Source organism: Narcine bancroftii, chromosome 2 (genome assembly GCF_036971445.1).
Source record: "Narcine bancroftii isolate sNarBan1 chromosome 2, sNarBan1.hap1, whole genome shotgun sequence".
NCBI lineage: Eukaryota > Metazoa > Chordata > Chondrichthyes > Torpediniformes > Narcinidae > Narcine > Narcine bancroftii.
In genome coordinates, this window is record NC_091470.1 from 11,925,573 (window position 1) to 11,947,254 (window position 21,682).

Below are 21,682 nucleotides of genomic sequence, written 5' to 3' on the forward strand. Positions count from 1 at the left end.
CTCTCTCCCTGGGAGGAGGAATACTGTTACCCTGGGGAGGGGGTGATACTGGGGGTCATAATCTTGGAGGGAAGGAAATGCCACCAAAAGCCTTTGTTTGGTGGGGAGAGGGAGTTTCTCCAACACTGGTGGTTCAGCAGCAAGGCAAGACCATGTCGGCAAGTGGACAGTGAGTGGGGCGGGCGGGAAGCTCGGCCTGGATACAGTCCGTGCGGGAAGTTCCCAATAACTGTGGGTGCCAAAATGTCCAGCGTCAAACTGTGGAGGCCAAACCGTCTGGTGCCTAAATGTTTGCACCAAAATATCCTAGACCCTCATACAAGACCCCCATGACCATGGTCACAGCCTCTTCTTACAGCTCCCTTTGGGCAGAAAGTACAGACACCTGAAGACTAGCACCTCTAGGTTCAAGAGCAATTTCTATCCAACAGCCATCAGGCTCTTGAACCTCCCCTTGATCAGGGACTGCTCCAATGCCACAAAGACCTATCTGCACTATTTTTAATTTATTTTTTAAACATACAGCCCTTTCAGCCCTTGAGCTCGTGCCGCACAATTACACCCAATTAACCTATAACCCCCCGGGACGTTTTGAAGGGTGGGAGGAAACTGGAGCCCCCCCCATGGGAAAATACACGCAGACATGGGGAGGGCATACAAACTCCTTATAGACAGTGCAGGATTTGAACCCTGGTCCCGATTACTGGCGCTGTAAAAGCGTTGTGCTGACTGCTACGTTAATTGGGCTGCCATAATGCCTTTTATTAAATGCACTGTCGTAGCTATAAATATTTATTAACTACTTTCTACTTTTATTATCTCTTCTTAAGGCATTTTGTGTATTTTTTTTTAAGAGCCCGTGGCTGAATGTCAGTGTATATGTACATAGTACATAGTATATGTACATAGGTTCCTTCCAGTGCTCTACGAAGGTCACTGGAGGGCCATTCCCACTGTACTCAGTATGAGGAACACAACATCCGTCCTCTGCACTTCTTATATCCTCAAGAAACTTGCAGTAAGTTTGTGAAACGTGACATTCCTTCCCAGTCCCTGCTGAATCTGCCTGATGTAAGAGCCTATGCAGATGCCTGTTCGGCTCCGAATCATGGGTCCTCTACCGGCATCACCTACGGCTCCCAGAACGCTTCCACCAGCGCTGTCTCCGCTCCATCCTCAACATTCATTGGAATGACTTCATCACCAACATCGAAGTACTCGAGCTGGCAGAGTCCCCAAACATCGAATCCACGCTGATGAACACCCAACTGCGCTGGGTGGGTCACGCCTCCAGAATGGTGGACCATCGCCTTCCCAAGATCGTGTTATATGGCGAGCTCTCCACTGGCCACCAAGACAGAGGTGCACCAAAGAAGAGGTACAAGGACTGCTTAAAGAAATCTCTTGGTGCCTGCCACATTGACCACCGCCAGTGGGCTGATAGCGCCTCAAACCGTGCATCTTGGCGCCTCACAGTTCGGCGGGCAGCAACCTCCTTTGAAGAAGACCGCAGAGCCCACCTCACTGACAAAAGACAAAGGAGGAAAAACCCAACACCCAACCCCAACCCACCAATTTTTCCTTGCAACCGTGTCTGTTGCATCGGACTTGTCAGTCACCAACGAGCCTGCAGCAGACGTGGACATACCCCTCCATAAATCTTCGTCCGCGGAGCCAAGCCGAAGAAGAAAGAATTCCATCACAATAGCTAGCATTTTTCTGACTCCAGACGCTAAATTAACTCCCTGCCTTTTGCCTACATCCTTCTTTTAAAAAAAGTTGTGTGACATTCGCTGTCTTCTAGTCTGCCGGGACCTGCCCAGACTTCAAAGAATTTTGATCAGAAACACCTTGACTAGAACTTCTGCCGTTTCCTTCAGGACCTGGGGATTTATCCTCTTTGGGCCCAGTCAATCACCCATCACTACCTCTTTAGTGATGCTGATTCTACTGCAGCCATCACATCCTCAATACCAATACCTGGCTCGTTAGGCATGTTCTCCGCCAACACAATAGTCGGTCAAGGCCTTGGCCATCTCCACATTACCCAGGATTAATTCCCCCTTCTCATCTTGCAAGGGGCTTCAGCTCTCTCTTGGTTTGTATAGTGGCCAGAGTTGGTGCTAGCGTGCTGTGGCCTGCCTCCCCTTTCCTGGTCTCACCGTTGCAGTACTCCACCTCGATCAACAGCTTGTTCTGGTCCAGGAAGTGGTTGTAGTAGGCAATGATGTTGTGGTGCTGCAGCACTGACAAGATCAGGATCTCGTTCTTTGTGTCCCTGCGCTCACGCTCCGACAGGCGGGCCAGGTCGATTTCCTTCCACACCACCAGCGAGTTGTCCTGTGGGGATCAACTTTAGCCATCAGACAGGGCCAAGTGGGGAGGGCCTGGAGAGAGACCCAGCCTCGGGAGCAGTGGGGCCAGGGCGGGGGCTCCCTGAGCAACAGCATGCACCACAAGACCTAGTGTAGGACCAGGTCCCAATATCCGACACCTATTGAGTGAGTGGACAGTCAGGAAGAGTGTCTGAGAGGATAATGCATGGGGAGATGGGGAAGTGCACGAGGAACAGAAAGGGCAAGGCCTTGCACTTTGGTTGGTTAAGACATACAGTGAATGGTTGCCCCTGGGGAGAGATGTGGGCCACAGGAGTAGGGTTCCCTGCAAACAAGCGAAGGCAGCATTTGGCATGCTGGCCTTCAGCAGGTGAGGTATTGAATGCTGGAGTTAGGGAGACCACATTACAATGAGTCAAGACCTGGAGAGTGTTCTGCACAGTTCAGGGCACCCAGTACAGGAAGGATGTCGTTAATCTGGAAAGGATGATACACGTGATTAGAGAAAGTAGTTAGAGCACCCAGAACCCAGCAAGAGAGCCAAATCCAACTAAACGCCTGCAGTCTGCACACTCATGTGTCAATCCTGAACCTCCTGAACGCTACCGCTGATAGTATATAATGCAAGAGTGTACGAGGCTAAACGGGGATCTTATTCAGGAACAAAATCACGATGGAAGAGAGACCGTTTCCCCGTGCAGGTCTGACATCAGAGGGGTATGAGGTACACACAGAGGGTGATGGGTGTGTGAGACAAGCTGCCACTTACAGCTGGTTCTCTGTTCCAAAACTCTGCCCAAGTACAGAAGGATCTCCCCACTGTGGGAGGGGCAATACTGAGGGAGCTCCCACTGTGGGAGTAATGTAACTGAGGGAGCTCCACCCTACAGAAGATTCAACACTGAGGGAGCTCCCCACTGTGGAATGGTTGGTACTGAGGGAGCCCCCCACTGTGGAATGGTTGGTACTGAAGGAGCTCCTCACCATGGGAGGGGCAATAGTGAGGGAGCTCCACACTGTAGAAGGGGCATTGGTGACAGAGTTCCCCACTGTGGGAGGGTTGGTGGTGAGGGAGCTCCCCACTGTGGAAATGGTTGGTACTGAGGAAGCCCCCCACTGTGGAATGATCAGTAGTGAGGGAGCTCCCCCCGATGGGAGGGTCGGTACTGAGGGAGCTCCCCACTGTGGGAGGGGTGGTGGTGAGGGAGCTCCCGACTGTAGGAGGGATGTTAGTGAGGGAACTCCCCTCTGTAGGAGGGGTGGTGGTGAGGGAGCTCCCCACTGTAGGAGGGGTGGTGGTGAGGGAGCTCCCCTCTGTAGGAGGGATAGTGGTGAGGGAGCTCCTCACTGTGGGAGGGATAGTGGTGAGGGAGCACCCCACTGTGGGAGGAATGGTGGAGGGAGCTCCCCACTGTAGGAGGGGTGGTGGTGGGCTCCCCACTGTAGAAGGGCAATATTGAGGGAGCGGTCAGTGCTGAGGGACCGCCGTGAGGGAGAAGTGGGTGCTGAGGGAGCGCCGTGAGGGAGCGCCTGACCTCGGTGCGCCGGTACAGCGTGGCCTCCCCGAAGGCGCCGCGGCCCAGGACCCGGACCGGGATGTAGTGGAGCTTCTCGGCCTCCCCGCCGCCGCCGCCCGCCGCCGCCTCGCCGCCCAACTCCGAGCTCAGCGAGTCCAGGTGCCGCTCGAACTGCTGCAGCGCCATCGCTCTGGGCCCGGCCTCTAGTCCGCCTGCAGCCCGCGGCCCACAGCGGGCGCCCAACCAAGGCCTGAAGCAAGGGAACAACGGGTATCGCCCCCCCACGGCCGGGAGGACCACCGGCATCTCCAGCGCCTCTCCCTGCCACCTGCACTGGCCTACTAGTGGGAGGATCTCCAACACTGCCTCCTGCTGACCACACCCCATAGTTCACATACAACCAGAGGCAACTAGGTATGGCAGCCGGGGCACGGGCTCTGGATCCCACTTGAAAGGGCCACTAGTGCCACAGAGCCTGGAAATTATTCACCGCCCACCCTGTCCCAAGCCTGACTCCCTCAACACCCCTTGTCTGATTTATTTCAAACAGGATACTTTACAGACCAGTGAGAATAATTTGGTGTTAGTACTTTTACTATAACCGCCGAGAGGAGGGTTTGGAGTTGGGCATCAGGAGCTCCAGTCACTAAGTTCCCAGAACCCTCCCCTGTCCCCTGTTGGAGCCAGGGCTGAGGAGGGTGTGCACTGAAGGATGAGTTGGAGTGTGGGCTTCAGCATCTTCCTGCTTCTTTCCCACCAGGTGCTTGGCACTGTGTCACCTTAACATTGATTTTGGCCGCTCCACTCCGGCCAGGGGAATCCCACTTGCTGCTTTCTTACAGTGAATGCTGGCCTTTGAAGTAGGCAGGTTTTTTTTTAATTGAAACAACTGTTGTGTTTTTTAAGATGTAGATTAATTTTCCAATATCTCAATATATTCAACACAATGATGGATAATGCTATTTTAGGGTTTGACAGCAGTGAGGACAGGTAGGGAAGGTGTGGCGGCAGTGAGGGATGGTTGCAGGGTGAAGGATTGAAGTAGGTATGCAATTTCAGTGCTTGCTGTAGATGCCATTTTCCTTAGATTCACCACTGCATACAAACAATAGGCAGAATTACCCCTTATTGGTCGTGCAAAACAACTGTTCAGTGTACACATGTAAATAAATAAAGAACTGTAAACAATACATAGAGAGGGGAAAAAAATCAATAAAGTGCACAAATTCGAGTCCCTGATTGAGTTTGTTGTTGAGGAGTCTGATGGTGGAGGGGGAGCAGCTGTTCCCGATCCTGGTGGTGCGAGTCTTGTGGCACCGATACCGCTTTCCTGATGGCAGCAGTGAGAACAGAGCATCCCCTGTAGATGTACTCAATAACGGGGAGGGTTTTGCCTGCGACGTCCTGATCTGTGTCCACTAACTACTCCAGGGCTTTACGCTCATACCAGACCATGATGCAGCCGGTCAGCACACTTTCCACCACACCTCTGTAGAAATTTGCCAGGGTTTCTGGTGTTATACCATTAAGGGGATCTTCACACTGTGTGCAGTTAGAGTATGGAACGAGCTGCCAGCAGAGGTACTGGATGCAGATTTGATTTCAACGTTTGAGAGAACATGGATGGGATGGGTGCATATGGTGATGGGACAAGGAGTAACCAATAGTTCAGCAGGGTAGTAGATGGGCCAAAGGGTGTTTATGGACTGTGCTGTTCTATGGATCCAGCTCCGCCATTTGGTTACGATGGGAAGCAGTTCAGCAGCACCTTGTACTGGAAGAGCTGAGAATGGGCCAGCCAGCACCATGTGGAGTGCAGGCTGGGGGTGAGGAGGATGTGTGGTGCAGTGCCAGGTCACCATTCCCTCAGAGTCAGGAATCCTACTGCGGACCTTCACCACCTAAAATGCCAGAATGAGAAGACAAAATGAATGGACCCAGTGTGTAAAAGTAGATGACACAATTTTCTTGTTAATTTTCATTGTGTGATGACATTGTTTAATGTATTATATATGTTGAACGTTGAATGGGTGGGGAGGGGGGTGGGAAGGAGGGAGGGAAGGGGGGGGGAAAAAGAGGAGAAAATGACACTGTGTATATTCAAGAGGGAAATGTTTATGTGTATTTTGGTCAATATGGTTCATAGTGTGAAAAATCATTTTTTTTTAAAGAGTCAGGAAGACCAAGGAGGTGGTTACAGACTTCCTGATGAGGGGTACACCTCACTCCCTGGTCTGCACCTTGGTTCTGAGACAGCAGTAATTTCCTGGGTTAAACATCTCCAGTGATCTGTCCTGGTCCAACCACAGAACCTGAACTCCGTCAGAACCCTGAGGACAGTCACCCGCATCCCTTCACAACTTCTACCAGGGCTTCACATCCCCTCCCCTCCATCGACCCTGCCTCCACCCCATCACACCCCCCTCCTTCCATCAACTCCCTCTACACCTCTTCACACCCTCCCCTCCATCGACCCCATCTACATCTCATCACATTCCCCTCCCCCTCACCTCTGTCTACACCTCATCACACCCCCTCCCCTCCATCGACCCCACCTGCACCTCATCAGACAGCCCTCACCCTAAATTGACTGTATCTAAAACTCCCACTGCCTCGGAAAAGCTAATGAATATTAACTGATTCTCCCACCCCAGTCACACTCATCATACCCTCCCCTCAGGAAGAAGATTCTTAAGTGTGTGATCATGCACCCCCGGTTTCATGGACAGTTTCCTGCCATTATCAGACTCCTGATTGAACCCTAAAATGGTCAAAATTCCCTTGGCTTTTGCCCTGTCCCAACTGCCCTTCCCCCTGACACATTGTATAAGATGTGTAACTGTCTGGCCGAACAACCCGTCTGCCCTCCATGACCATGAACTGAACGTGTACCTGTGGAGGTTGTAGACTTCCCTGCCCTGGGGAAATGTCTGTCACTCTTGACCTTATCCATGACACTCACCATTTTATTCCCTTGCTGGGCATTACTTAGGAATCTTCAGTTATCAAATGGATCGTATATTACAAGCATGAATTCAAACGAAAGCCCATCCTTGGAGAATAAAGTCCTGTTTATAAATGGACTTCCACTGATGCTGCGATACAGGACAGCAGTGACTGAATATGGGACATTATCATTGTGCAGAGGAGACTGGTAAAACCCTGGTGACAAGGTATGAAGTGGCCATCGTATCCACTGCCTTTAGCACAGTTGAAGTCATAGCCCTGATATTTACACACAGGTCAAAACATGTACATTCTGTTATTTAATGTTCTGTCTGTATGGCCAACACAGGAACAGACAGGGTTGGCACCAAGAGGAGGGGGCATTTGAAGGCATCACCCCCCCCCCACCCAAACAAGGTATTGTGACCCCTGCCCTCAACCACAGCACTTATACGCAATACAAGAGGGACGTCGTGGCATTGCCGCTGCACAGAGAATGTTCATGGTTTGTAGGTATGCATCACCTGCCCCCCCCCATACTTGGCTGATTGTGCCCCCCCACCAAGACATTCTGACCGCGAAGCCCGAGTCTGTGGCCGTGTGCACTGAACCTTACACCTGTCAATGGCATTGCTAAGCTGTGCTCCCATGGTACGGCTGTGATTCTGTCACATTGCTGCTGGCATGCTCTGACTCAAAATATTCAATTTAAGGAGGCAATTAGAGCCTTTGAAATGGGAGTTAATTGTTCTCTTCGTGTTGGAAGAGGATAAAAGCTTGACGTGTGGAGATTCCATCAAGGAGGTCTCCAAGACAATGCTGGTTCATCATGATGAATAAAGCTTTTCTCGCTCTCACCCCATCCCTGGAGGCCTACAGTACCAAGCCTCAGTCACAAACTCTCACCCTGGCCCATGTCACCCTCTCCCTCTGACTTCCCCAACCCTCCCTACCTCCTGATCCACCCATCCTCCTCCCCTCCCCGACACCCTCTACCCTATCCCCTGCCTGGTCTTCACCTTCCCCTCTCAGAGACTGAACACTCTGTCCTCAGTAGCGGCCTCACCTTTGCCCATACCTCAACGAGTTCCACACATACCACAATGCTGAACTCTTCTGTCATCTCTGTCTCTATGCCTACTTCCACAACCACAATTCTCCACCCCCCACTACAGATTCCGTCTCCCGCTTTAAAATGTCTTCCTCTGCCTGGACACCTCGTTCCGGTCTTTTACCTGCTCTGGATTTTATGCCGCCGTGACATCAACTGTATCAACTTCACTGCTCCCTTCACTCATTCCAACCTCACCCCCTCTCCTCACCAAACCGACCTTCACCGTCACACCTGCAGACAAGGGGGATGATGTTGTGGTCTGGTGCACTGACCTCTATCTGGTCGAAGCCAGATGACGATTCTCAGACACCTCCTTCTACTTAGCCCTCCGACAGGACCCCATCACAACTCATCAACCCACTGTATCATGCACCATCTCTGAACTCATCACTTCCGATCACCTCCCTGGCACAGCCTCCAGCCTCATTCTTTCTGACCCCATCCTGTCCGTTTCTACCTCCTACCCAACAACAAGCCCAACCGTCCCAGTAAACTCACTGTGTCCACATGGTCCTGCCCCACCAAATTGGTCTCCCCTTATCTTGACTGTTTTGTCTCCCCGGTCCAGTCCCTTCCCACTTACATCCAGGACTCTTCACACGCCCTCCATCACTTCAACAACTTCCAGTTCCTTGAACTCGATCGCCTCATGTTTACTACGGACATCCAACCCCTATACACCTCCATCCCCTATACTGAAGGCCTCAAAGTCCTTCGTTTCTTTCTAGACAAAAGTCCCAACCAGTCCCCCTCCATCACCACCAACTCAGGCTGGCAGAACTTGTCCTCACCCTCAATGACTTCTCCTTTAACTCATCTCACTTTCTCCATATTAGAGGAGTACCCATGGGAACCCGCATGGGTCCCAGTTATGTCTGCCTTTTTGTTGGCTACATGGAGCAATCCCTGCTACAAGCCGACACAGGCAAAGCCCCTCAACTCTTCCCCACTACATCGATGACTCCTTTACTGCTGCCTCAAGTACCCGTGATGAGCTCGTCGACTTCATCCACTTTGCTGCCAACTTCCACCCTGACCTCAAATTCACTTGGTCCATCTCAAGCAATGCACTTCCTTTTCTCACTCTCCCTGCCTCCATCTCAGGAGACAAACTGTTGACAGACATAGAACAATACAGCACAATACAGGCCCTTTGGCCCTCGATGTCCTACCAAACCCATATATTCCCTAAAAAATATTAAACCTTTCCCTACCCTGTAACCCTCTGTTTTTCTTTCATCCATGTGCTCAAGAGTCTCTTAAATGCCCCTAATGTTTCAGCCTCCACCACCATCTTCAGAAAGGCATTCCAGGCACCATCACTCTCTGTAAAAACCTTACCCCTGTCATCTCCCCTAAACTTCCCTCCCTTCACTTTGTACAAGTGTCGTCTGGTGTTTGTTGATCCTGCCCTGGGAAACAGGTGCTGGCCGCCCACCCTATCTATGCCTCTCAGAATCTTGTCGACCTCTATCAAGTTTCCTCTCATCCTTCTATGTTTCAAAGAGACAAGTCTCAGCTCTGTTAACCTTGCCTCATAAGACTTGTTTTTCAATCCAGACAACATCCTTGGTAAATCTTCTCTGTACCCTCTTGGCCTTCCTCATCCTTCCTTTAATGAGGTGACCAGAACTGAACACAATATTCCAAGTCTGGTGTCACCAGAGGTTTGTAGATTTGCAACATGACCTCTCAACTCCTGAACTCAATCCCCCTATTAATGAAGCCCAGCATCCCATAGCTCTTCTTAACTATCCTATCCACCTGTGCAGTGACCTTGAGGGATGTTTTTGGATTTGAACACCCAAGATTCCTCTGTTCATCCACACTCTTAAATAACCGACCATGAATCCTGTACTCAGCCTTCTGGTTTGCCCTTCCAAAATGCTTCACCTCACACTTAACCGGATGGGGGAGAGAGGGGGTGGGGGAGAGAGGGGTTGGGGGAGAGAGGGAGTGGGGGAGAGAGGGGGTGGGGGAGAGAGGGAGTGGGGGAGAGAGGGGTGGGGGAGAGAGGGGTTGGGGAGAGAGGGGTTGGGGGAGAGAGGGGAGGGGAGTGCGAAAGGGAGAGAGGGAGGGAGGGAGGAGGAGAGAGAGGAGGGAGGGAGGAGGAGAGAGAGGAGGAAGAGAGAAAGGGGAGAGGGAAAGATTAAAAAAAGAGAGGGTGAGAGAAGGCGAGATAGGGATGGTGACAGAGTGCCAGTGATTATGACCAGGGTTCGAATCCCATGCTGTCTGTAAGTGTTTGTACATTCTCCCTGTGTCTTTGTGGGATTTCCCTGGGGGCTCCAGTTTCCTCCCACCATTCAAAGTATATGGGGCTTGTGAGCCAGAAGGGCCTGTTACCATGCCGTACATCTACATTTAAAATCTAAAAATGTAAAGATTTTGAGATAGGGGATGGAGAGTGGAGGTGGAGGTAGAGAAGGGGAGAGGGGTGGGATAATGTGGAGAGGGAGAGGGGTGAAGGGAGGGACTGAGAAGGTGGTGAGAAGGAAGGAGGAGAAAGGGAAATGAGGGGAAGGAGAAGAGCATGGGGGAGAGGAGCAGGAGAGGGAGAGGGAGAGAAAGAAAGGGAGAGGTTGATGGAGAGAACTGTCATTATTGCTTCTGGTCTCTAGAACAAGGAGCAGGGGCAGGCTGTGAGCTGGAATCTGCTGTAGCAATGAAGAGGCAAAATCCAACAGCACAACTCTGCAAAGCTGTCCAAGGGGACAGTCGGACCTCGTCTCATAGCCCTGGGTCCAGATATCTTTTAAACCGTGTAACCATCCGCATGTCCACCCCTTCCCTTGGCAATTCATTTCACACACTTTCATGTGAAGAAGGTGCCCCTCAGAAAATCTCTCCCCTCTCATCTTAAACCTGTGCCCTCTTGTTTCAGGTTACCTACCCTGCACCCCATGATTTTATAAACCTCTACAAGTTCACCCCTCCAGGGAGAAAACTCCCAGCCTCTCCTTAGAATTTGAGCCTTCCAGTCCCAGGAATGTTCTCAAGAACCTTTCCTGCATCCTTTCCAGTTTACTGACTCCTTTCCCACAACTGGGTGAGCAGAATAACAGTGTTACACGTGCAGTCTCACCGACATCCTGTACAGCTGTAACAGAACATTCCAGCACAGTACAAGCCCATCAGCCTAGTATCCTCTGTGTTTGACTTTCACTAGACTCCTTTCAATGACAGGAGAACCTCTTCAGGGCAAACACAATGCTGGAGAAACTCAGCAGGTCAGACAGCAAACAAAAGATTCAGAACTTGGCCTATTCTCCTTGGAGCAGAGAGAATGAAGGGTGACCTGATAGAGCTGTGTAAGATAATGAGAGGCATTGATCATGTGGATAGTCAGAAGCTTTTTCTTAGGGCTGAAATGGTGGCCACAAGAAGACATGGGTTTAAGGTGCTGGGGAGTAGGTACAGAGGAGATGCTAGGGGTACATTTTTTTAGCACAGAGAGTGGTGGGTGTGTGGAATGGGCTGCCAGCAACAGTGGTGGAGGCTGAGTCAATAGGGTTTTTTAAGAGACTTTTTGATTGGTAATGGAGCTGTGGGTAAGCCTAGTAATTTCTACAGTAGGGACATGTTCAGCACAACTTTGTGGGCCAAAGGGCCTGTATTGTGCTGTAAGTTTTCTATGGCTTACATTTTGCTCCTACCTTGATGAAGGGCTCAAAGCCGAAACATTGGTTATATATCTTTATCTTTGCTATATCAATGCTGCATTGTGTTAATCTTTAAAGTTACAACATTTCTAGTAAGTTAGTTTGTGGGCTGGATACAGGGTCACACACATTTCCAGATACACCATTGCACTAAGAGAAAGAGTTCATTTTGGAGTTGGTCTCTGTAAAAATAGAGCCATAAAGCTGAAGTATTCTTAATTAAAACTCAAGAAATGCTTAAAAGCATTTGTGTTTACACCCAGCATTCTGCTGGCAACTGTATTAATAAGCAGTTCTTTCTTGAGTGACATGTGGTAGTCTTTCTGAAAATGTAAACCACTTAAGCCTCTTGGAACAGAGATGAGGTCAGAGGTTTTTATGGACATGGAGTGGTTTTCAAGGCAAAAGGTTCAGCAGAAATGAAATTAAAACCACGGTGATGTCACATCACATGATGTCAGAAAAATGTAAATGAAGAAGGTAGAGACATTTTGAAAACAGAAGGAGAAATTGACCCTCCTGATACGGGTAAAACAGTAGTTTCTGGAGAGAGAAGATGCTGTTCTGTATTAAATGATGAGATACTCAAAATCAGTGGTTATAAAGAAGTCACTTCACTGTCTCCTTGAATAAGGAGGACTGTTTCAGAATTGAAAATGCAGTAACCCAAAAAGGTATTCTCTGTGTGTGTGTGTGTGTGTGTGTGTGTGTGTTACCCCTGGAAAAAGGGAATGCAAAATAAGTGGTTTTAAAATAGAAAGACTACTTCTTACTGTTTCTTTAAGATAAAGAGGGCAGATTCATCATGTGGAACACAGATTCCACGATCTCCAAGCAAGAGAAAACACTTGTAAGAAGTATCTCTCTGAAAGACAACTCATCACAAGACTTGTGAGTTTAAAGAGATCTGAAGACATAATGTTTAAAAGTGTTTTATAATTACTTCTGAACTGCAATTTAAAAATATCAAGTACAACAAGAAGATTGAAACTGGACTTTAAAATTGACTTTTTCAGAATCAAGCTTAGACTGCAATGGTTCAAATTTAATTACACATATATTTGCGGATAGTGGGGTTTAAGACAGAAATTTAGAGATAAGAAATGTTATTAATAGTCTAATAAAAACTATTATTTTGAATTTACCATTGTCTGGTGAATTTTACTTTGCTGTTCCTTTGTTAGTACTAATATGGTTTGTTAGTTCGTAACAACAGTGTCTGCAGACTTCCATGTTTTACTCACCTCTTCAGGGTAGGCAACCCTCGCAGAGACATCGCAATGGGGCAGCTGTATGGAGATAACAAGAAAACCCAGCAGATGCTGGGGTGAGTGGCACCTTATTAACTTTACTTAAGGAAGTGCTCAGGCCTGGAAAGTTTAAATTTAAATTTAAACAGACCCCTTTGGCCCACGAATCCATGCTGCCCAATTTACACCCAATTAATCTTCAAACCCCTGTAAGCTTTGAAGGATGGGAGGAAACCAGTGCCCCGGGGAAGATCCACGTAGACAAGGGGAGAACTTACAAACTCCTTACACAGCCTGGGATTCGAACCGTGGTCCCAGTTGCTGGCACTGTAACAGCATGGCGCTAACCATTACGCAGAGTTAAGTATTTTTACAGAGTGGTGGGAGCCTGGAATGCCTTGTCAGGGATGGGAGTGGTGTCTGAAACAATAGAGACATTTAAGAGACTCTTAGATAGACACATGGATGGAATAGAGGGTTATAGGTGTGAGGGAGGGAAGGGTTAGATTGTTGTGGAGTAGGTTTACACAGGTTGGTACAACATTGTGGGCTAAAGGGCCTGTACTGTGTGGGAATCTTCTATGTTCTGCACAGCTCCACCATTTCCTCTGGTCACACGATCCTGTTGTGTGGAGAAGAGACCTCTCAGGTCCCTCTCACCTCAAACCAGTACTGTCTGGTTTTACATTCCCCTACCCTGGGGAGAAGCCTGTGACCATTTACCTTATTGATATTATAAAATCACCCCCCCCCCCCAAGTCTCCAATGCTCCAGGGAGATTTTCCCCAGCTGAACAACATCTTTCCTGTAACTGGGTTGCCAGATCTGAGTACAAAATCTCTGGTGTGGACTCATCAACACCTTGTAAAGTGATATCTCCCACACCACCCCCCCCACCCCACCCCTCCAATCCCCAGACTCAGTACACTGGCTAATGAAGGCATATATGTCAAACCTCTTCATTGCCACTTGCAGGGAACAATGTGTTGGTGTGCTTCCCCCCCCCCCCCCCCACCAACCAGGTCCCTCTGTCTAACAGCACTCCCAAGGACATGGCCATTCACCATGCTAATCCTACCTGGTAGTGTAAACTTGACTTCCTTTGTTAGCCTGGGTGGTTTACTCCTCCCACTGAGTTTCTTATGGTGAGACCTTGAGGGAATCCCCAGTCCATCTCTCTCTAACTGTATTAGCCACTAACCACTCGTTTCTTGCATGTCTGGGCAGGTGGCGGATTTTAGTCAGTGGGGAATCCTTCCTTGCAGTAGGTGTGAGGTGGAGCCTGCTTGATGCAGGCTGAGGGATGTACAATGTGCCACAACACACACGTCCCAGCCTGCAGAAATGCAGGTCTCAGACACTGACGCACTCAGTGTGGATCTTGGCCATCAGCAAGCTCTGCTGAAGAGGGTGTGTTGGAACAAGGGTGTACTGCTGGAGTTGCACAATATGCCCTGGCACGAGTGATCTCCATCATCACACTTCCCCAGTGCTACGTGACCACAAGCAGATCCATATCACAAATCTAAACAGGGTTAGACCAAACCATCGACAACAAAATATAACATAGTATGAACTCACAATTCAGCTCCACTCATGTCCGGGAACTCGCTCACGTCCGGGAACTCACTCAGGTTCTGGGACACACCGTCACCTGGCTACACACTCTTGACCAGGTACACTCATGTACAGCTACACATTCATGTCATGGAACACACTCATATCTTGGGATACACTCACGTCTGGGGACACACTCACGCCTGGAAACACACTCATGTATGGGAAAATATTCGTGTCTGAGGACACACTCACGACCAGGAAAACACTCATGTCTGGGGACACAGTCACGTTCAGGTCCTGGGACACACTTACATCTGGATACACACTCACATCTGGCTATACCTTCACGACCGGCTACACATTCAAATCTGGGTAAAAAACCCACATTTGGGTACATACCCACGTTTAGGTACATACTCAGATCCAGGGACACGTCTGGGTACATTCTCATCTGGGTACACACACTCAAGTCTATGCCTGGCTACATCTTCACGCCCAGCTACACATTCATGCCTGGGAACACACTCAATACTGGGGCACTCATGTCTGGGTACACACCACCAGGATCAGGACCAGCTGATTCCCCCTCCACCATCAGACTCCTCAATAACAAACTCAATCAGGGACACATTTAAGGACCAACCCACGCGGGCGCTCCCATGGGCCCAACCCACGCGGGCGCTCCCATGGGCCCAACCCACGCGGGCGCTCCCATGAGCCCAACCCACGCGGGCGCTCCCATGAGCCCAACCCACGCGGGCGCTCCCATGAGCCCAACCCACGCGGGCGCTCCCATGAGCCCAACCCACGCGGGCGCTCCCATGAGCCCAACCCACGCGGGCGTTCCCATGAGCCCAACCCACGCGGGCGCTCCCATGAGCCCAACCCACGCGGGCGCTCCCATGAGCCCAACCCACGCGGGCGCTCCCATGAGCCCAACCCACGCGGGCGCTCCCATGAGCCCAACCCACGCGGGCGCTCCCATGAGCCCAACCCACGCGGGCGCTCCCATGAGCCCAACCCACGCGGGCGCTCCCATGAGCCCAACCCACGCGGGCGCTCCCATGAGCCCAACCCACGCGGGCGCTCCCATGAGCCCAACCCACGCGGGCGCTCCCATGAGCCCAACCCACGCGGGCGCTCCCATGGGCCCAACCCACGCGGGCGCTCCCATGAGCCCAACCCACGCGGGCGCTCCCATGAGCCCAACCCACGCGGGCGCTCCCATGAGCCCAACCCACGCGGGCGCTCCCATGAGCCCAACCCACGCGGGCGCTCCCATGAGCCCAACCCACGCGGGCGCTCCCATGAGCCCAACCCACGCGGGCGCTCCCATGGGCCCAACCCACGCGGGCGCTCCCATGAGCCCAACCCACGCGGGCGCTCCCATGAGCCCAACCAACGCGGGCGCTCCCATGAGCCCAACCCACGCGGGCGCTCCCATGAGCCCAACCCACGCGGGCGCTCCCATGAGCCCAACCCACGCGGGCGCTCCCATGAGCCCAACCCACGCGGGCGCTCCCATGGGCCCAACCCACGCGGGCGCTCCCATGAGCCCAACCCACGCGGGCGCTCCCATGAGCCCAACCCACGCGGGCGCTCCCATGCTGGGCTGAAGGTGCTAATTTTCTGCCAGGTACTGCTGAGAGTTCTGTGCTTCCCCACCATTCACTGCTTCACAACATCAGCCCTGCTCCACTTAGGTGTTTCTTGCACTCAAAATTCACATTTATTGTCAGAGTATATACATGACATGAGAAATTCGTTTTCCTGTGGGCCAAGCAGAATTCTACCCATCAGTAATGCAAAGAACTATTCTCAAGAAAAGATAAATATACAAAAAAGAGAAATCTAAAGAAAGAAAGAAATGTAAACAATGTGCATACAGAAAATAAATATTCAATAATCAATAAAGTAAGGGCCCTTAAACGAGTCCCTGATTGAGTTTGTTGTTGAGTCTGATGGTGGAAGGGGAGCAGCTGTTCCTGAACCTGGTGGTGCGAGTCTTGTAGCACCGACACCCCTTCCCTGATGGCAGCAGTGAGAACAGAGCTTCTGCTGGGTGGAATAGGTCTTTGATGATTGGTGCTGCTCTCTGACGGCAGCTTTCCCCGTAGATGTCCTCAATAGTGGGGAGGTTTTTGCCTATGAAATCCTGGGCTGCGTCCACAACCTTTTGGAGAGTTTTACACTCAAGGGTATTGGTGTCCCCCTACCAGACTGTGATTCCACCAGTCAGCACACTTTCCACCACACCTCTGTAGAAATTTGCCAGGGTTTCTAATGTCATTCCAAATCTCCACAAACTCCTGAGGAAGTAGAGGTGCTGATGTCCTTTCTTCATGATGCCATTGGTGTGCTTGGTCCAGGAAAGATCCTCAGTAGTGACTCCAAGAACCTTAATGTGCTCACCCTCTCCACCTCTGACCACCGCCCCCCCCCCCCCCACCCCCCAACAATGATCACTGGGTTTCCTTTCCAGAAATCAACAATCATTTCCTTAGTTTTGGTAACATTGAGTGTGAGGTTGTTGTTGGTGCATCATTCGGCCAATTTTTCAACCTCCATCCTGGATGTTGACTCAGCCCCTTCCTTTACACGACCCGCTACTGTGGTATCGTTGGCAAATTTGCAGATAGTGTCGTACTGAGCCACCCAGTCGTAGGTGTAACGCGAGTAGAGCAGGGAACTAAGAACACAGGCCAGTGGTGCTCCGGAGATTGTGGAGAAGTTCTTACCAATCCTCACTGATGGTGGTCTGGAGGTGACCGCACAGTGGGATGCTGAGTCCCAAGTCTTGTAGTTTTTGAGGGGGTGATGATGTCAGAAAATGGTGGCACTGCTGGAGTTGCTGTATAATCACAGCCCTGTCACTGGTGTGGAAATGGGAGAGTGGAGAATGTTGACACAGCGCTACTCCGACGGGTTCAACCGTCCTACTGCCGCCGGCTCCATACCAGCATTAAGCAGGCTGTTAAAGGAGCTGTTGTAAGTAAAGAAACAGGTTTGGTAGGTCTCAAAGGCAAGGAATCTGAAAAGTTTTGGTAGTGAAGGATTTTATTTACAAAAGGCAAGTGTGGGAAATGGTAACTGCTGCAGCACACACAAACATACACAGAGTTTATAGCAGCCGTGGGAAAGAAATAGCGGACAATTAATAATGAACGTGGGGAAAGCAGCGTGGGAACAAAGTACACAGACAGATACACACACAAACAATGAACTGGTACATACAATGATCAAGGAAAAATCACTCCCATGCCCCACCACCCCTTGACTCAGTGCAAGCACAGCTCTGTGCTACAAGGGACACTAATTAAACATTCCCAACCCTTTTAACAGTGCACTTACCAAGTTTCTCTAGCGCCCTTCCACATTTCTAGGCCTTTAGTGAAGCAAGGTAGTCCCAAGCTGACAAAGACGGAGAAGAAAGAACACATGGCATCTTTCCAGACCAGGTCATTGGCAGGAAAAAATGGCTTGGTGTCAGGAGCTTTAATCCAATTACAACAGCTAATGGCCCAACGCCAAGTACAGGCAGGCTGCAGAGTGCAGTCCAGGTAATTGACATGGATTCAATAGTCAGGTGTGCACTAATGGGTGGGGTGGAACCAAACCTGGATTGACAACTGGTGTGTCTTCCTACTAGGTGGGCACAGTGCTGTCACATGACAGCCACAACCCTTCCCAATACAGGAGTCAATGATGTTTGTAAATAAAATCCTGCGATCATGGTTCTGTGCGAAGAATGGCGGTGCCTCAGGGTCACATGATGGTGAGTGTCTAGGAGGTTGCAGATCCTGGAGCTCCCAGACCAAGACCAGAAAACAGCATTAAAAATCCAAAATTCGCGATAAAAAGAGAAAAAATCCTGTCTGATTACAAGGAGAGGATAAGGAAGTTTCAATCAGCAAAAAAATGAAAAATACAACAAAGAAATGAGGGGCCTGACAAGGATCAGAGGCAAGTGGAGGTGCCTCATGTCGGGACTAATGACAGTGCCGACCCCAGAGCCATCGATGAGGAAGAAACCCCCCACACCCCGACCTTGGTACCAACGTGAATCCCACAAGCAGGCTGCTGCCAGAGCAGAGGAAATATCCTAAGTGATTGAGAAAGCAGTGAGAGCCCTGGGACAGGTGAATGGGAGTTCAGCTACCTCTATCTCGCAGCTCAGAGTTCACATGCCAAGCAGCAGGCTCCCCGATGGCTGGGATCTGTTAGCGATGCATCGAGTCGAGGAACAGTGGGCTCGAGTGGAGCCAGCGTGAGCTTGGGACTAACGAGCTCCAACGAGGATGCAGAAGAGGTCGACCAGGACAGCGATGGCAGCAATCGCGAGGGCTATTGAGTCAGAGGCGAGGGTCTGCAGTAATGGTGGCGATCAAGTGAGCAAGGGATCCAGCCACGAGGTCAGGAGAAATCGGAAGGTCGGGTTACTATAGAACAGGGAGGAGGAGGGCCCAGAGCCCTCCTTAAGATACATCTTGCAGAATTTGGTCCAAATGGAAGACAAGTTGGAGAGGGTAGTGGACAGAAGGGCCAGAGACATGTCAGAAAAAATAGACAGGATAGAGGGGGCCCTGGTGAATATAGCAGGCAGGGTGGCAGAGATAGAGGAGAGATTGGGGCAATGGAACAAGAAATTCAAGGTCTCCTTAAAGAACGGGATGAGGGGGAAGCTGGACTTTAGATCTAGAGAACTTCACAAAACTCTGCATCATTAAAATGGTGGGATTGAAAGAAGACACAGAGGGGGGGGGGTAAATCTCAGAATTCCTAACTAAATGCCTCCCCAAAGTCCTCGGAGAGGCGGTGCTGGGAGCCCCAATTAAAATAGAAAGAGCCTTTAGAGCCCCAATCCCTAAGCTAGGACTAGAGTGGCGAAAGCCACCATTGACTGCATGAGGGAGCTGAATTTGATAGAAAAGTGGTGGAAAAAGTATCGAAGAGAGGGATTCTCATTTTATTCAAAGCAACATGACTCCTACTTTAGAATAGACTTTTTCTGGCTTCAGCAGTGCTAGCAATGAAACCACTGGCTGAGGCATTTCTCCAGAATCCAGACATTAAAGGTTATAGATCGGGCCTGTGACTTCTTTGCCTCGATTGCACATGGTATTGGAGGACAACGGTAAACTCTCCAGGTATAAGATCAAATGGGGAAAAAGTGAGGCGATGCCACACACAGAGGGGAATTACAGCCAACTTAAAGAAAATAGCAATTTAAAGTGGCCACAGGAGGGGATCAAATACCTGGGAGTTAATATTGATGGCAACTTGAATAATTTATACAAGTTAAATTACACCCCCTTGCAGGTGAGAGTCGAGAAGGATTTAAATAGATGGATGTCCCTGCCCATAACATTAGTGGGCAGGGTTACCTGTATCAAAATGAATGTGTTGCCAAGATTCCAGTATCTTTTTCAGACATTGCCTGTGCCATTACCCCGGGGTTTCTTCACACAGCTACTGTACAAGGTCAGAATGTTTCTTTGGAATGGTAAGGTGGCAAGGGTCTCTATGGAAAAATTAACATGGAACTATAGTCTAGGTGGATTGAGGATGCCATACTTTGAAAAATATTATCGGTTCTTTCTTCCAGGGAGGAGATGTACCATCCTGGGAACAAATGTATCTGCACCTGGTGGGCGTGAGGATAGCAGATGACTTAATTTATAAATGGGATGCTAAATTACTGTTAGGAAGGAAGGGCAGCCCCATATTAAAACAAGTGATTAATATCTGGAACAAAATTAACCAATATTTGAACATGAAAGTGGGGCTGTCCCTGACTCCTAATAAATTAATACAAATAACGGTAGGTAACAAAATCCTGGACACCTGGTGCCGTAATGGCATCAGAGGACAGTTAATGAGCAACTAATGTCATTTGAGCAACTCAAAAATAAATATGATTTGCCAAATCAGACATTCCACTGCTATCTTCAAATAAGATCTTTTTTACGGGACGTATTGGGTCCAAGTAAGGCCTTACCTCGGTACAGTGCCATAGAGACCATGATTTGAAGGGGGAGTGGAAAGAAATTAATTTCTGCAATGTATTTCCTGCTCCAGTCGGATGGACCCAAACCGGGACTCCATAGATCGAGGGAAAGATGGGAGTCGGACTTGGGTATTGTAATTGATGAGGGATGAGGGATGACCACAGTCATCAATGCAGGTACAAGTTGGTGCAATATAATTTCCTGCACAAGCTGTATCTAATACTGCAGAAAATAAACAAGTCAAAACCAGAACTCTTGGACCAATGTGGGACGTTCATACACAAAACCTGGTCATGTACCAAGGTGAGGTCCTTTTGGATAGAACTCGGCCAATTCCTAGAGTAAATCATAGGTAAACGATTCCCGCAGGACCCAGAATTGTTCCTCTTGGGAAACATAATGGACATAAGGTTTACAATGAAGCTGTCCAAAATTTCAAATCTAATTTGTGTTAATTGTATTGGGAGTGGCCAGGAAGTGCATTGCAGCTACCTGGAAGGCTGACTCTATTTTAGTATTAAGCGATGGTACAAGGAAATGCAGAGCTGCATTCCCCTGGAGAATTTATAATCCGAGAAACAAATATGACACATTTCAAAGGATCTGGCAGCCGTTCATGCAACACATAGGCGTATGGTGGTGATTGATTCCGCCATTCCCTGCCGTAGTGTCCTGCCCCCACATCCCCCCCCCCCCACTAATCCCGATCAAGGAAAGTCAGGAATATATTTCGGCCCGACAATCACCCACAAAGCAGTGACAATCCCTGTTTCCTAATTATTATTTACTATCCTGGTGTAAAGTTTTCTGTTGTTGGTTGAAGTGTGAATGAGCTGTCCTGTGTTAGAAGTGGAGGGGACCAGAAAAGACACGAGGTTGTGTATACAGTCAATAATAAGAATGGAGTGTCTGTAAATTTGAATACAAGCTGCCTGGATGGCACTAACAATGTATGTGGCTGTACAAGCTTGTGTGAACATATAAATAAAATATTAAAAAGAGGCCACGAGAGTTACAGACTCCAAGGGAGCACTGGAAACGGGGAGAACACCTCCTCATTGAGAAGGAGAAGCAGAGGAGACAACCCTACACGACCAATGAGGGGGTTAGCGGTTGAGGGTCCCACACAAGCTGCAGGCAATCTGTGGTTGGGGACCCGCAAAGGCTGCTGGAGACTGGCTCATGGGTACCAGGTATCGGAGCTGGGATTGGAGAAAGTGCTAAGGGCAAGAAGGGATCCCGAAGGGCCTTGGGCGCTGAAGGCTTCCTGATGGTGTCAGAGGTTTGGA

At 49.8% G+C, this 21,682-nt stretch overlaps 1 protein-coding gene across 3 annotated transcripts in view; it reads right to left on the reverse strand.

The window, feature by feature from the left end:
* LOC138753194 (serine/threonine-protein kinase Nek9) overlaps positions 1–4,181 on the reverse strand; it is a 63,230-nt gene extending 59,049 nt beyond the window's left edge. The window contains exons 1-2 of one of the 3 annotated variants that reach the window (XM_069915854.1): positions 3,872–4,180; positions 2,163–2,340 (exon numbers count right to left, since the gene is read on the reverse strand). In XM_069915854.1, the coding sequence (XP_069771955.1) occupies positions 2,163–2,340; positions 3,872–4,159 (466 nt within the window). In that variant the 5' untranslated portion in view covers positions 4,160–4,180. Of the gene's footprint in view, positions 1–2,162; positions 2,341–3,871 lie in introns of all 3 variants that reach the window. The other 2 variants (XM_069915856.1, XM_069915855.1) reach the window with 2 other exon arrangements.
* Between the last annotated feature and the right edge of the window lie 17,501 nt (positions 4,182–21,682).